This window comes from Neoarius graeffei, chromosome 17, assembly GCF_027579695.1.
Source record: "Neoarius graeffei isolate fNeoGra1 chromosome 17, fNeoGra1.pri, whole genome shotgun sequence".
In the NCBI taxonomy this organism is placed as follows: Eukaryota; Metazoa; Chordata; class Actinopteri; order Siluriformes; family Ariidae; genus Neoarius; species Neoarius graeffei.
Genome location: NC_083585.1, coordinates 7,055,836 through 7,069,901, shown reverse-complemented (window position 1 = coordinate 7,069,901; position 14,066 = coordinate 7,055,836). Strand labels below are relative to the sequence as shown.

Here is a 14,066-nt window from a genome sequence, read left to right as displayed (position 1 = left end):
GATACTGAAAGCAAAGGTTCACATACTTTTGCCGCTCACAGATATGTAATATTGGATCATTTTCCTCAATAAATAAATGACCAAGTATAATATTTTTGTCTCATTTGTTTAGTTGGGTTCTCTTTATCTACTTTTATAACTTGTGTGAAAATCCGATGATGTTTTAGGTCATATTTCTACAGAAATATAGAAAATTCTACAGGGTTCACAAACTTTCAAGCATCACTGTAACTGAAATAAATACCTGGATACTGGACAGTGCAGGTGAAGTTTTCTAGATTCCTGTTGTTTCTTGTAAGGGAATCAGGTATAATTATGGATATAAAACAACAATTAGTGGTAAATGCATTGACATTGTATTTGAATTAAGTGCAACCAACACTTTAGGTTGAAAAAAATAATAATACTTCTAAAACTTCTGCTTTTGTTTTTCCAACACAAAAATATTACAATATAATCCGAAGCATGGGTGGCACGGTGGTGTAGTGGTTAGCGCTGTCGCCTCACAGCAAGAAGGTCCGGGTTCGAGCCCTGTGGCCGGTGAGGGCCTTTCTGCGTGGAGTTTGCATGTTCTCCCTGTGTCCGCATGGGTTTCCTCCAGGTGCTCCGGTTTCCCCCACAGTCCAAAGACATGCAGGTTAGGTTAACTGGTGACTCTAAATTGACCGTAGATGTGTGAATGGTTGTCTGTGTCTATGTGTCAGCCCTGTGATGACCTGGCGACTTGTCCAGGGTGTACCCTGCCTTTCACCCGTAGTCAGCTGGGATAGGCTCCAGCTTGCCTGCGACCCTGTAGAACAGGATAAAGCAACTAGAGATAATGAGATGAGATCCAAAGCGTTTCCACACACTGGACCGTAATGCTGGTTTGAACATTTCCCACTCGCCGGCTTCTCCTCTGCTATCCGCCATCATGCCATGTTTTGATTTGTGCTGCTGCTGGCGCGTGACGATGACGTCACAGACAGGCAGACTGAATCGAGTAACGTTTAACGCCTTTATCATTAAAAGTGCTAAAAAAACCACATCAGTATAAAGTCTGACGTGCTTAAAATCCAGTGCATTATTTCCTATCGATACAATCGATTGATTACCTTTTAAAACGATATTAGATCAATGTATGTCGTCCGGAAGGCCGACTTGCTGAGCACAGATCGTTGTAGTTGGATCGTAGGAAAATAAATTGATTAATCGATGTAGTAGATGAATCGTTACACCCCTACCATTTCATGAGCCTTCTTAAAAATGCATGGGGTTGGTCAAAATTCCAAAATATGTATATACTGTACATATCTAATCAAGTTCAAATTATATTTTGTTTGCATTTCTGAATGCACCGGGTGGCATGGTGGTGTAGTGGTTAGCACAGTCGCCTCACAGCAAGAAGGTTCTGGGTTCGAGCCCAGCGGCCAGCGGATGCCTTTCTGTGTGGAGTTTGCATGTTCTCCCCGTGTCTACATGGGTTACCTCTGGGTGCTCCAGTTTCCCCCACAGTTCAAAGACGTTAGGTTAATATGGGACAGCCTTGAGCTGAGGTGCCCTTGAGCGATGCTCCCCGCACGCTGTTATGGCTGCCCACTGCTCTGGGTATGTGTATTTTCACTGCTTCAGATGGGTTAAATGCAGAGAGGAATTTCACAAACATGTGATCAATAAAGTTGTGCTTTTCTTTTCTTTGAATTCATGGAAATGAAACACATTGTGTAAAAAGTCATACCAACTGCAGACCCCAGCATCAAACCAGCTCACATCATGACAAATTTTGTGGCATCGAAAATCATCAGATCATTGGTGTGGTAACAAGGTTTATATTAACTTGAGCATTAATTATCATTAACAGTATCTGTTCAAATCCTGTAGTGTCATGCTTCTCTGTTTATCCTCGACATTTAGAAAAGAAACAAGCTAAGTGTGAATGAATAAGTTCTTTGTTTGTGTGTGAGAAGAAGCTACCATGTTGTCATGGATGCGGCAGACTCAGCTGCATTTGGGAAAACAGACTATTATGAAATGTCGATGGAAGCTATATGATGACGACTAATATTTTGTGTAACACAGAAAGCTGACCATGCTTAGGTCGTCCCATAACTACTTCTATGTTAGTGACTACCTGGGCTTATGATTTTATGGGACTTTCATTAAATGATACAAAAAAGAAATATTTGCTTGAGCATTATTCAGGTGTTACTAGTATTTCTATTATTAACCAGTGAATTTCCACCACACTGGCTAAAAGAATCAGGGTTAGATCTTAAGGTTTTTCTGCACTAGCCAGCCGGGCTAGTGGCTTGCAAATTGCACTAGCCCGCAGAGTGTTGCACTAGCCCGCTATTTTAAGCCCAATTCCTGTGACAATTGAAAGAATTTTAAATACTAAACAATGAACAAGTTGAAACAACAGAAGCTCCCAATTCAGTGTAACAAAACCAGTACTTTATTCAATCCATTATGGTTTTCATATGTGACTTTGTGTTTCAAACCATAATTGTCACTTTGAAGTATAAAAGAGGTAGTCATTGCTTACAGTTAAGTAGACTAGTACATGTAGTAATCTCGCAAAATGGACTAGAACTGAAATCATTCAGTTGCCTTAGACTGGAAAAAAACATAGCAAATTCTTATAGAAATGGACTAGAACTGAAATCATAAACTTATCTTGGACTAGAAAAGAACATGACTAATTCTTGTACAAGTAAACATTCCATACAAAAAATATTAATTAATTGTGCACATAAATGTAGCAATACTGTCAGGGTAACAAACATAAATGAGATCTAATGGCAACATAGGAAGATACAAGTACATAATGGCAGTCAACTGAGAGTTACAAGTAAAATTAATTTCTGTTTGTTAAGTACAAACCACAACACTTGAAGAAATATCACAATTATTTTCCCTTTAAGGGTGGGATTATTCACTAAGTGAAAGTAAGTCACCAGTTCATTCCCTGGTTGTTTCAGTCACACTAACAGAGTCTATGTGAACAATGGTATCTGCAGACTCATAATCAAGCTGCAGAACACTTGATGGCTCATCCTCAGACTGGCTGGAGTCGGACTCACTGTCCTCGTAAGAATAAGATTCTTCATAGCAGTCTGGCCTAGTAAACACATACCCAGTGTTGGGTCTCCTTGATCTGGTGGAAGATCCCTTCAGCCAGAGATTAATGGCAGGGTTTGGGTCAAACTCTCTTACATCTGGTGTATGGAGCTGGATTGTTAGTAAATTAGTCAGGTGATCAGCTCTCAGCCTTGAACGCAGTTTGGTCTTCACTAGCTTCACCTGACTGAAACCACGTTCAGCATCAGCAGAACTTGCAGGCATACATAGAACCAAGTCTACCAAAGCCAAGATGTTATTGAACCTGCCAGATTCTTTGTATGCATCATTCACCTGTTGCCAGTTCAGGGTTTGCACTTTTTCTGGCCTGCCATATAGCTCTGACTTCAAAAAACTCCATTCAATTGTAATTGCATCTGTGTCTGCACCAGAATTTTGAAGAACAGTTTCATAATGTTTGGTCAGAATCTGTATGCTGTTTTCTCCAAAATCATCATCTTCATTTTTTGGCCATGTGGCAAAGGCCACAGATGAAGTTGCTAGCACAACTTGCTTTTCACAATCAATAAACCTGTTTGTGAGTGCCTGTTCAAGTTTCTCAATTGTTGCTTTCCTGGTGGAGGCTGCGATTGCAGTCCCCACTAGGGTCTGCCCACCAAAAGTACTTCCCTCATCTTCCACACTTGTGACAGCTTTCTCTTTAGGTGTTGGCCTGTCTTTGTACTTTTTATGAGTAGCCATTGTGGTCTCCAAAACTTGAAACACATCCCCTATGGTTGTATCTCTACCTTGACAGGTTAAGGACAGATGTTTGAGGACAAGCACAATATCCCACATAAAATGTGCATATGATGTCCAGACGTTGGAGCTGCTTAAGCATGCCCTTGGCTTTGGCAATCTGTTCCTGCCTGCCTGTCTGCACTTGCATCTGGCCAAGATGGGTTGTAATCCCTTGGTAGCCAGTGAGAATGTTTTTCAAGGAACGCTCCAGATGTGGCAGCCACCTGGTACCTCCGACCCGTGTTGGAATAATCTCTTTCTGGTCACTCATCATGGTACACAGTTACAACCTGTGTCAATGAACTGTGACAGTAATGTTCAGCAACAATGCATTACACCATGTACAATAAATAGAATGAGCTAAAAGATTTTGTATCAGATTTTGCGTGATTCAAGATGGCCACACCCATGTCAAGTTATTGCACTAGCCAACACGGGCTACTAGCAGAGATTTTGCACTAGCCCGTGGCTATCTGCACTAGCCACGGGCTAGCGGGCTAGTGTTAAGATCTAACCCTGAGAATTGATGTAGGATCGCATTGTGATCAAACTTGCGATTTACACCACTACTCCACATATCATTGGCAAGAAGAAAATGATATTAATTGGAGCTACCTTCATCTAGTCATCATATTTTGTTACTTAAAAATATACAAATCTTTATCATAAATTTATGACAAACTCACAACCGAGGAGTCTCCACTGTTCCTGGCTTCCTCTCGGTTCACCAGCTCTCCCTGGCAGGGTCCAAAGTGTGCACCTACTGGAACAGTCTCCCCCTTATTAAACACTCCCAGGCCTGCATCAGGAATACTGGACTTCTGGATTTCTAGCCCAGGAGGAAGAGTTTGTCTGGCTCGGTCAGGGACTCCCATGGGAACAGGAGTATCGGGGATGAAGAGGGGTGGTCCATGAACCTCACAATTGTTGAGGAAGAAGGATTTGCAAACTTCACAGTCTGGGAGTAGAGAAAACGCAGTAGGAAGAAATGAGGCCCAAATGTGTGTGCAATCTATATGTACAGGATATCTAAGACCACATACAGTACATTAATACTGGATTATCCTATGAAAGCTTGCCAGAAAGGTTCACTGAATATCTGGTTGAGACTAGAGGTGTTCATCAAGACCGAAATCTCTCAGGACACAACAAGGTACACAAGTACGAATTGTTTTTACTTCCTTGTGGGTGTAAACAAGTGGTTAGAAGCTTGCAGGGCAAAATAAAACAAATGTTCATTAACATGACTGTGGCACTGCAAGATGTACAGTATTTACAGCATTCTTAGGACCTGCCTATTCAGGGTCAAGGATGTTTTAAATTTGGCTACTTGCTTATCTTTTGGGAAACAGAATATCCCAAATTTGTTATGAAATCACATGCAGGTACCAGGGCTTTACATTAGCACCCGCCAAATGCGGGTAAAATTCGACTTTGGCAGGTAATAACTTTAGCCTCACTAGCCACTTTGGCGGGTAATAACTAGTTTCACTAGTCACTTTGGCGGGTGGTTTATTCTGTGGTATGACAATACATTTTAATTGTAGTTTTCTCTGAAGGCATCTGATATAATAAACACATTGCAATGTAATATTACACGCCTACAACTCCCATGAGCACCTGCATAAACATTGACAACCTTAGAATTGTTTAGAATGTTCGTTAACGTCTCAGATAAAATCAACGATACGGTAACTTGCGGTTAATGAACGAAGCGACAAAGTTGCTGACGACTGACAAGCGCACTATGTGGCAACATATAGCTGGAGTTTCAAACCCTGTTGCTCAGGAAAAAAGGGGCAGAGATGATGAACAAGATGCTAATAGGAAGATAAGACAGTTCAATGACAAATGGAAGTTAGGGCGAGATTGGCTAGTTCATAGCAAAACCGAAAATACCATGTACTGCGAAGACTGTAGAAAGTCTGGCAAAGACAGGCACCAGTAATTTTAAACTCCAAACTATAAAAGGACCATGAAAAGTCAAATGCACACATCGGTACTATAACATCAAAACAGGCGAAGATGGCTGGTCACTACAGGACAGCATTGCTTTCAAGTCCCTGGCTGTCATGAAGTCGGCTGAGCTGGAGAGGATGGAGCTGCTGTTTAGAAATGTTCATGCGATTGGAAAGAAGTTGATCTTGCCTAGGGCTGGGCGGTATGACCCAAAATTCATATCACGGTATAAACTGAATCTCTTCACGATAATGGTATACATCGCGGTATAAATGTCACGGTGTAAAACTTATAATGGAAGTGTTTCTGAATGGGTTTTGTAGTCCCTTAGCAAAGCTAAATTGATTTAAACAACAAAAAAGCAAAGATATAATGTAATTTTTTGAGCATTTATTGTGCAGAACAACAACAGAAGTCAGGATAGCGCCTCAGAAGTACAAAATTCTTACAAAAATAAAGTTGATATTGTAAACAGTACTTTAGGTAAGAGAGGTTTTCTCTCAGGCAAATGGCAAAAACAGTGAAAAGGTTCTGTAATCCAAAATAGTGCAAAAGACACCAAACATTAAATTTTCCACATCTTAAAGAACACAAAAAATAAATAGATATTCTAATAACACTACTTCAAGTACACAGACAGAACAGGCTTTTGTTCTCTTGTGCAAAAACTCACTGAACATTTGGTTTCATATTTCAAATTACAAATCAAGCTGCAAACACAAACACTGAACTTTGGTTGCCTTAAGTTTTATAATAAGAATAAGGTTTTCTTCTCTAATCCAAAATAGTGCAAAAGTTACCAAACAAATTTTCCACATCTTAAAGAACACAAAAATACAATTCTAAATAACACTACTTCAAATACACAGAACAGACTTTTATTTTTTGTTTGTTGTGCAAAAGTGTCACTGACTGACTGAACAATATATTTTTAAGAGAAACACTTACCCTTAGCATCTTTTCAGTAAAAAACAATAACAAAAAGCAGCATATTTCAAATTAAAATCACAAGCTGCAACACTGAACTTTAGTGTTTACTCCAGTTCACTTGCTTCCCAAGTTCCCATCTTCTTTTATAGGTTGTTAGCCAGAAACACAAGCTTATCCACAGTCTCTGGCTTTAATGCAGACCGGTGGCATGTGACAATGCTGCCACCAGCACTAAATGCCCTCTCTGAAGGGGCACTGGTGGCAGGAATGCAAAGATATTTCTTTGCAAGGTTTGTCACCCTTGGGAAATTAGCCTGGTGCAGCTTCCATCACTCTAGTGGGTCAACTTCTCCGTCAACTTCCACTGACTGCAGGTAGCTTTTTATCTCCACTTCAATGGCATCTCTATCAGAGAGAGCAGCTGGGCTAGGCTGAGTGGATGCTTTTTTGAAAAAACTGCCCAGACTTCGTTTCACCTTCTTTGCCTCTCTCTCCACAGCTCCACCAGCAGCTGCAGTGCTTGTTTGTGGGGGTGACTCTGTGGCAGGTACAGCTTCAGCTTGCTTCTCAAGCAGTGCTTGAATTTCCGCTGCTGCTCTGGTCTTGATGTAGTCCTTTCTGTCATCAGATATGTAGGAGTCTTTAAAGTGTGGATCAGCAAAGGACACCATGTCCAGCAGGTCACTGCTAGCAGGGTCAGAGTATTTATCATTAAGATACTGGAGGATGGCCGTCTTCATTTGTTTTGTCAGGTCTGTGTCATCATCAGACTGAGGAAGACTGTATTGTTCAGTAGATGGAGCACAGATTTGAGGTATGACACACTGACGTACTCCTCCCCAGACAGTGCATCGGTGAACTCCATTAGAGGGCTGAGGGTCTTGTTCACAGATTCCCAAACATTAATGTCCTGCCAAGTAGGTACCAGATGTCTGGTCTTTTTATCTGTTTTCAGGACCTGTGATATAGCCTTCTCCTGTTCAAGAACCCGCTCTATCATTTGTTGTCGTGACCCCCACCTTGTTGGTGTTTCGGTGATGAGCCTGTGAGGAGGCAGGTGTAAGGCAGCCTGGGCAGCAGCCAATTCTCTCTTCCTTTTCCATGTACATGAAAAAAACACTCACAACCTTTTTACACACGCCAACAGCTTGCTCCACACGAGGATCTTTCACACTTCTCTGTTAACAAAGATAAAGGTTATTCATTTAGTTTCACCTACAGAGCATCAGACATCTCTTCAACAAAACATAAAAATACTATACAGTTATCTAAAAACAGATCAAATTAATGAATCTGAATAATTTTACACCATGGAGGTGTGAAACTTAAAATTATCTTTATCAGTGTCCACATTGTGAATCACCCTAGGAGGCTGACAGACACACACACACACACAATTGAAAATTGGAAATGCAAATTATAGTATATAATGTTACACTTTAACCTACCAATGGCGAGATGCAGCCTGTGGCCGAAGCATTGCAGTCTTCTCCAGTCATTTAGCGTCACTGCCTTCACCACATTTGCGCCGTTGTCGGTGGTAATACAGACTTGGGATTCTTCCCTGAGGCCCCATGACTCCTCCAGCGCATCCTTTAATCCTTCTGCTATTGCCTCACCCGTATAGTCATCAGGGAAATATGAAGTCTGCAAGCACCTGCTGGCCAGTTTCCACTCATCTGTAATGTAATGAATCGTGAGGCTGTTATAAGGCTCCATTGTGCGACTCGACCACAGGTCCGTAGTAGTCGCGTAGTATGTTAATTCACGGAGGTCTTTCTCAACTTTCTCTTGGAGCTGCCTATACAGTTTGGGCATTTCTGTCGCAGTAAAATACTTGCGGCTTGGAGGCTCGTATCTTGGATCAAGGGTTTTAATCATGTGTTTAAACCCGCTGCGCTCCACCGTTTGGAAAGGGACCATGTCTTTGCACAAGTGTGTTGTGATGGCTCTTATGTCATTCCACCGCGTGCTCTTTCTGTCATAAGGAGTACTCTTGGAAAAGGCTTGCGCAATGGAGGTCTGTTGTTGGGTCGCGGGGGAAACTTTTTTCTTTCCTCCCGTGTTCGTAGACTGAGCCGGTGTTTGAGCCGAGCGCAGCCTCTGGCTCTCTGCATACTCGAGCACATGTTTTGATTTCAAATGGTGAAATAAATTGCTCATGTTACCTTTGTTGGCGGTCACAGTTACTCCACACACTTTGCAGATGACATTTTTCTGCTCAACATCCGACTTTTTAAACCCGAACCACGTCCAAATCACGGATGTAGCACCGTTTTTTTTTTACTAGCTCCTCCTTCTCCGCTGTTCCTGTGCTTGCGGCCATTTTCATACAGAGGCAGGTGCGATGATGTCATCAACGGTATGACGGCAGAGCACAAATCTCTACCGTGGCCAAATTTATATTGTTTCTACCATCATACCATGTATACCGCGCAGCCCTAATCTCGCCCCAGCTATCAACTTATGGCCTGCTGGAAGCCTCAGGTCACGAAGACCATTTTTCATGGACCATTCAGACTCATCTGATGATGAATGTAATGAGGACATGTAATGTCTCTCTCTACACATGTTCTCACACACACACACACACACACACACACACACACACACACACACACTATTAATAGATAATACATAATATACATAATGCTTGATAATACACAATACTTGCATGTCAAAACATCAAATGTTTTTCAGTGATAAATGTTTTGAATTGGACTTTTAATATTCGAATCAGTTCAGTTGTACTGAATGTTATTTTTCATATACGATATTTCATATTGTAAGGGGCTTGAATTTGAGTTCAATAAACAGAATACTCTGTTTATATTTTTGTCTGAATTGGTTGCATGTTTTCATATAGGGAGCTACCTTAACAGCACTGAATACTTGAGTGCTACTGTAAAGATACATTAATCAGTCCCCCCAAGATTTCACGGGCCTTTTTTGTGATTGTTGCGGGCTAAAATGTCTGATGTTGCGGGGGTTTTCCAAAAAATCGCGATGAAAGTTGCGGTGTTTTTTAGGTTTTTGTTGCAATTACATTGCAGGAGGAAGTGAAAGTTGCGAGAAATTGTTGTGATTTTCTCTTTTTGTGATTAAAATTGAGTGATAAGTTATTACTGAAAAACTATTGATAAAAAAAAAAACCAGAAGACACTGAGAAATGGTCCTATAAACAACTTTACCAATATAAAAGATTACCAGGACTACAAAAATGCAGAAAAATAGGCTTTACTTATCCAAATGCACCCGTTGGTTCAAAAGTTAAAGTGCATAGAACCTCACAGCACAACATGAAGTTACCTTAAAATATAACATAAATGCCTCAGCTTTCATGCAAGAAAAAAAAACAACTTAATACTAGTACTGTGTGCAGGCGGTCTCTCCTGAAGACTAAATTAAGCAATAATTATAAACTAATATTTCAATGGATTTCAAATTGTGAGAGCGGACAGGAAAGCCAAGGAGAGCGGTAAGAGAAAAGGAGGGGGTATAGCGATGTTTGTGAATGGCAGATGGTGTAACCCAGGGCACATCAGGGTAAAGGAGCAGTATTGCAGTAAAAACATTGAACTGCTAGCGGTTAGCATTCGGCCATATTACCTCCCGAGGGAATTCTCGCACGTTATCGCGATAACTGTGTACATCCCCCCCAGCGGCCGATGCTGCTGCAGTCTGTGAGCTCTTACACACTACAGTGTCAAAGCTTCAGACATCACACCCCCAGTCCCTGCTACTAATCTCTGTTGACTTCATGCATCCCTGTCCTCCACTCTCCCAACCTTCACTCAGTATGTGAAATGCCACACCAGAGACAAGAGAACTTTGGATTTAATGTATGTGAAGACCAAGGATGCATATAGTTCATCCCCCCTCCCCCCGCTGGGCCGTTCTGACCACAATCTGGTTCACTTGTCCCCTACATACATACCTATGGTGAATAAACAACCACCCACCAAGAGGTATGTAAGGAGCTGGTCTGAGGAGACCAGTATGGCACTGAGGGACTGCTTTGACACCATGGACTGGGATGTGTTGTGTGAACCTCACGGGGATGACATTGATAGTGTAGGTATAATGCACAGTCCCTTTAAGAAACTACATTTCCTATCAGCCAACTTCTGCGTTGACCTACGTCACGCCTGGGCGGGATCACCTATGTCACATCCTCCAGGAAGGCATAAGAGACAGAACAACGCTTCTGTCTCTCTCTCTCTCGTCTGGATGTCAAGCCGTCTGGACACAAAGAGATTTGCTCCACCAGAAAACCCAAGAACAGACGTCTTTCTTGCAAGATCCACAATTCAGTGCGATTTCTTTGTTTACCCCTGGCCACAGTAAAAATCCAAAATCGCACAATCTAACTCAGATGAGTTACAACAGGTTTTTATTTGTCTATTATCAGTAACGTTACGTACGACTGCAGCCTAAGCAGTTAATTTAAAATTAGAAGCAACCGGATCCTTCTAATTAAAGCGCTGTGCACATTATTCTGATCAGAGACTTTCTTTTCATCACGAGCGACCAAGCGTTGGACCAAGAAATTCTCTGCACCTCACGGAGGCCTTCACAACGGAAACTCCAAAGTCTCTGAACATATCTCCATAATCTTGCTATAAGCAAGATACTGAAGTAAGGCTTGTCATTTTGGGCAAAACCTAGTCTTAGGAATTTGCTTTTATGAAGAAGTGTGAATTTAAACTCAGGAACGGTTTAAACGTGTACACTGTAAACACGCAGTGTGTTGAATTGATGATTATTCTATTTGTTTTAATAGATAGGCTTTGCATGCTCTCTCTCTATTCCTGGCTAACACTTTAATTTCATTATTACACGCATCTTAACCACATCAAGATTTCAGTGGATTTAGTACCGTTATAAGCTGGTGAAATTAGCCTACGGCTAGCATTCTTTTGTCCCATTAGCATCCAGGGCTAAGTATATTGTCTCAAGGGAACACGTGGCGGCCCTCCTCCACACTCACATACACACCTTTTGTCTTAACTCCAAGAGGTAGGATCCTTGGGCCTTAGCTAGCCACATACGGCTAATTCATTTGTCTAATTAGCAACCAAAGCTAGCTCACCAGGCCTCACACACAAACACACCTTAGCTAGCATTCCTTTGTCTTAGCTAGCGACACAAGGCTAATCCGTGTCTACACATCTCAATTAGCAACCAAAGCTAACTCTCTTGCTGTACTTAGAAACATGTGGTCACGACCACACACACACACACACACACACCCCTCAGATAAGATTCCAATCACTCTCTCTCTCTCACACACACACACACACACACACACACACACACCGTTGATGCTTGTTTATATGTATATATCTACTGACATCATGGCCGTAACTACCATTGAGGACACCGAGGTCATGTCCTCGGTATTTTTTTCAGAAATTTAAAATTGGTCTACACTGAATTCGAGCAATGATCAATGTAAAACGCAGCGTCCACATCCACATGTCATCTGTATTTCCCCCCAATAAAATTCACATTTGTCTAATGTCATCTGAAATCTCTCAGCCTCTATCTCTATCGTTGCCGTGTCTAACGCAGCGTCACGCGACGTAGCCTATACTAGTGTCGGCCGGGGAAGTTGGGTTTTGGATAAAACAGGCAGGGTGTAGTCTACGCTCTATCACATATGCCTACCTAACCTAACGTAGGCTAATAGTCACATCGCATTATAGAGCTTTACCCGAGTGCAAAATGAAAACATTGCAACAAACTAAATTAAGGTTTGGACAGCCAACAGAAGAGCAGGGAAAGAGAAGGAGGGAAGGTGAGAAAATATTGTCAGTGCAGTGGCAGACCGTTCAGCGGTGTCATGCCAACTTTCCAAGGGGAAACGTTTCATTGTCATTGCCTATTACATTTTAGTTAGCATTTCGAGAAACATTCAAAACTACGTTGTCACAGGCAGCCCTGTGCAGGGCTGAATAAACGGGCTTGTTCGAGTAACTCTCTCGCTTTCTCTCATAACTCTCTCTTTCTCTCTCACTCACTCACACAGACACACACACACACAAATAATACACTCTCACACACTCTAATACATAGTCTTCACACAGAACTAATAGCCCTACATTCTAATGTAATTTAAGATAATGAAATGTAAATAATGCCAATACTTCAGGTAGCTGAGCGGTCCGTGTATCATCCGATCATTCAAGTATTCCATTCAATCTGGAAAACGGAAAAAAAAAACCACTCAATATTTCGTTTTCCTGTTTTTCTGTATGACAAAAAAATGAGAGATTGGTGTTTGTTTTCCTTTTTCCAACTCAAAACAGAACAAATAATAAACAGGGAAACCAAAACGAAATAATAACTCTAATTTACGATTATACGAGCAACTTAACTTTCATTTTAGATAAAAAAAAAATCAAGTTTATTTGTACAGCGCTTTTAACAATAAACATTGTCGCAAAGCAGCTTTACAGAATTTGAATGACTTAAAACATGAGCTAATTTAAATAAAACTAAATTCATTTGTATTCATGTCAGTCAGTCTCAAGAATTAGTTCTTATTCATACATTATAATTTTTTGCGCTCATTCAGGCTCCTTTTACTGGAAGCAAAACTCTAGGAAGATCATGGCTGTTCCCGAGTCTGACTTTCAAGCTGTCCAGCAAAAGAAGCGGAGAATCTCGTAAGTTGGAGTGCCAGTGACTTGTTACTCCTCCTCATATTTTCCTCCTGACATGAGTCATCGTAAAATGCTAAGCATGTCCTCTAATAAAAAGCAAAGTTGGTCTGACACAATATATTGAAAGCGACAAAATGAATGCCATGTTGTTATTATCATTCTTTATTACTATTATATTGAGATAATAATAATTAAGAGATCATCAGCTTAACATTAACAGCTTAATATATTAAATGAATAGGATGTATGAATAAATTACTTGACATGCACATGCAATTTTTCTGTTTCATAGACGCAGAGATGATGATGGACTGTCGCTGAGGATCATGGGAAGGCTAATGTAGCGTGGGGAATAGAGAAACTCAATAATCGTAAATTAGAGTTATTATTTCGTTTTGGTTTCCCTGTTTATTATTTGTTCTGTTTTGAGTTGAAAAAGGGAAAACAAACACCAATCCCTCATTTTTTGGTCATACAGAAAAACAGGAAAACGAAATATTGAGTGTTTTTTTTGTTTTTTCGTTTTCCAGATTGAATGGAATACTTGAATGATCGGATGATACACGGACCCTGAGCAATACACTCAGTTCAGTTCAGTTTTGACTTTTATGTCAGACAAAACTCCACAGTTATGATGGCACAGTTTTAGAATTGTTGAAGTAAATGTGT

The 14,066-nt window shown here is 40.9% G+C and overlaps 1 protein-coding gene across 1 annotated transcript in view; it reads right to left on the bottom strand.

The window, feature by feature from the left end:
• LOC132901322 (histone-lysine N-methyltransferase PRDM9-like) overlaps positions 1-14,066 on the bottom strand; it is an 85,216-nt gene that overhangs the window by 22,067 nt on the left and 49,083 nt on the right. Inside the window, exon 3 of the mRNA XM_060943639.1 lies at positions 4,527-4,798. Within this exon, the coding sequence (XP_060799622.1) occupies positions 4,527-4,798 (272 nt within the window). The remainder of the gene's footprint in view (positions 1-4,526; positions 4,799-14,066) is intronic.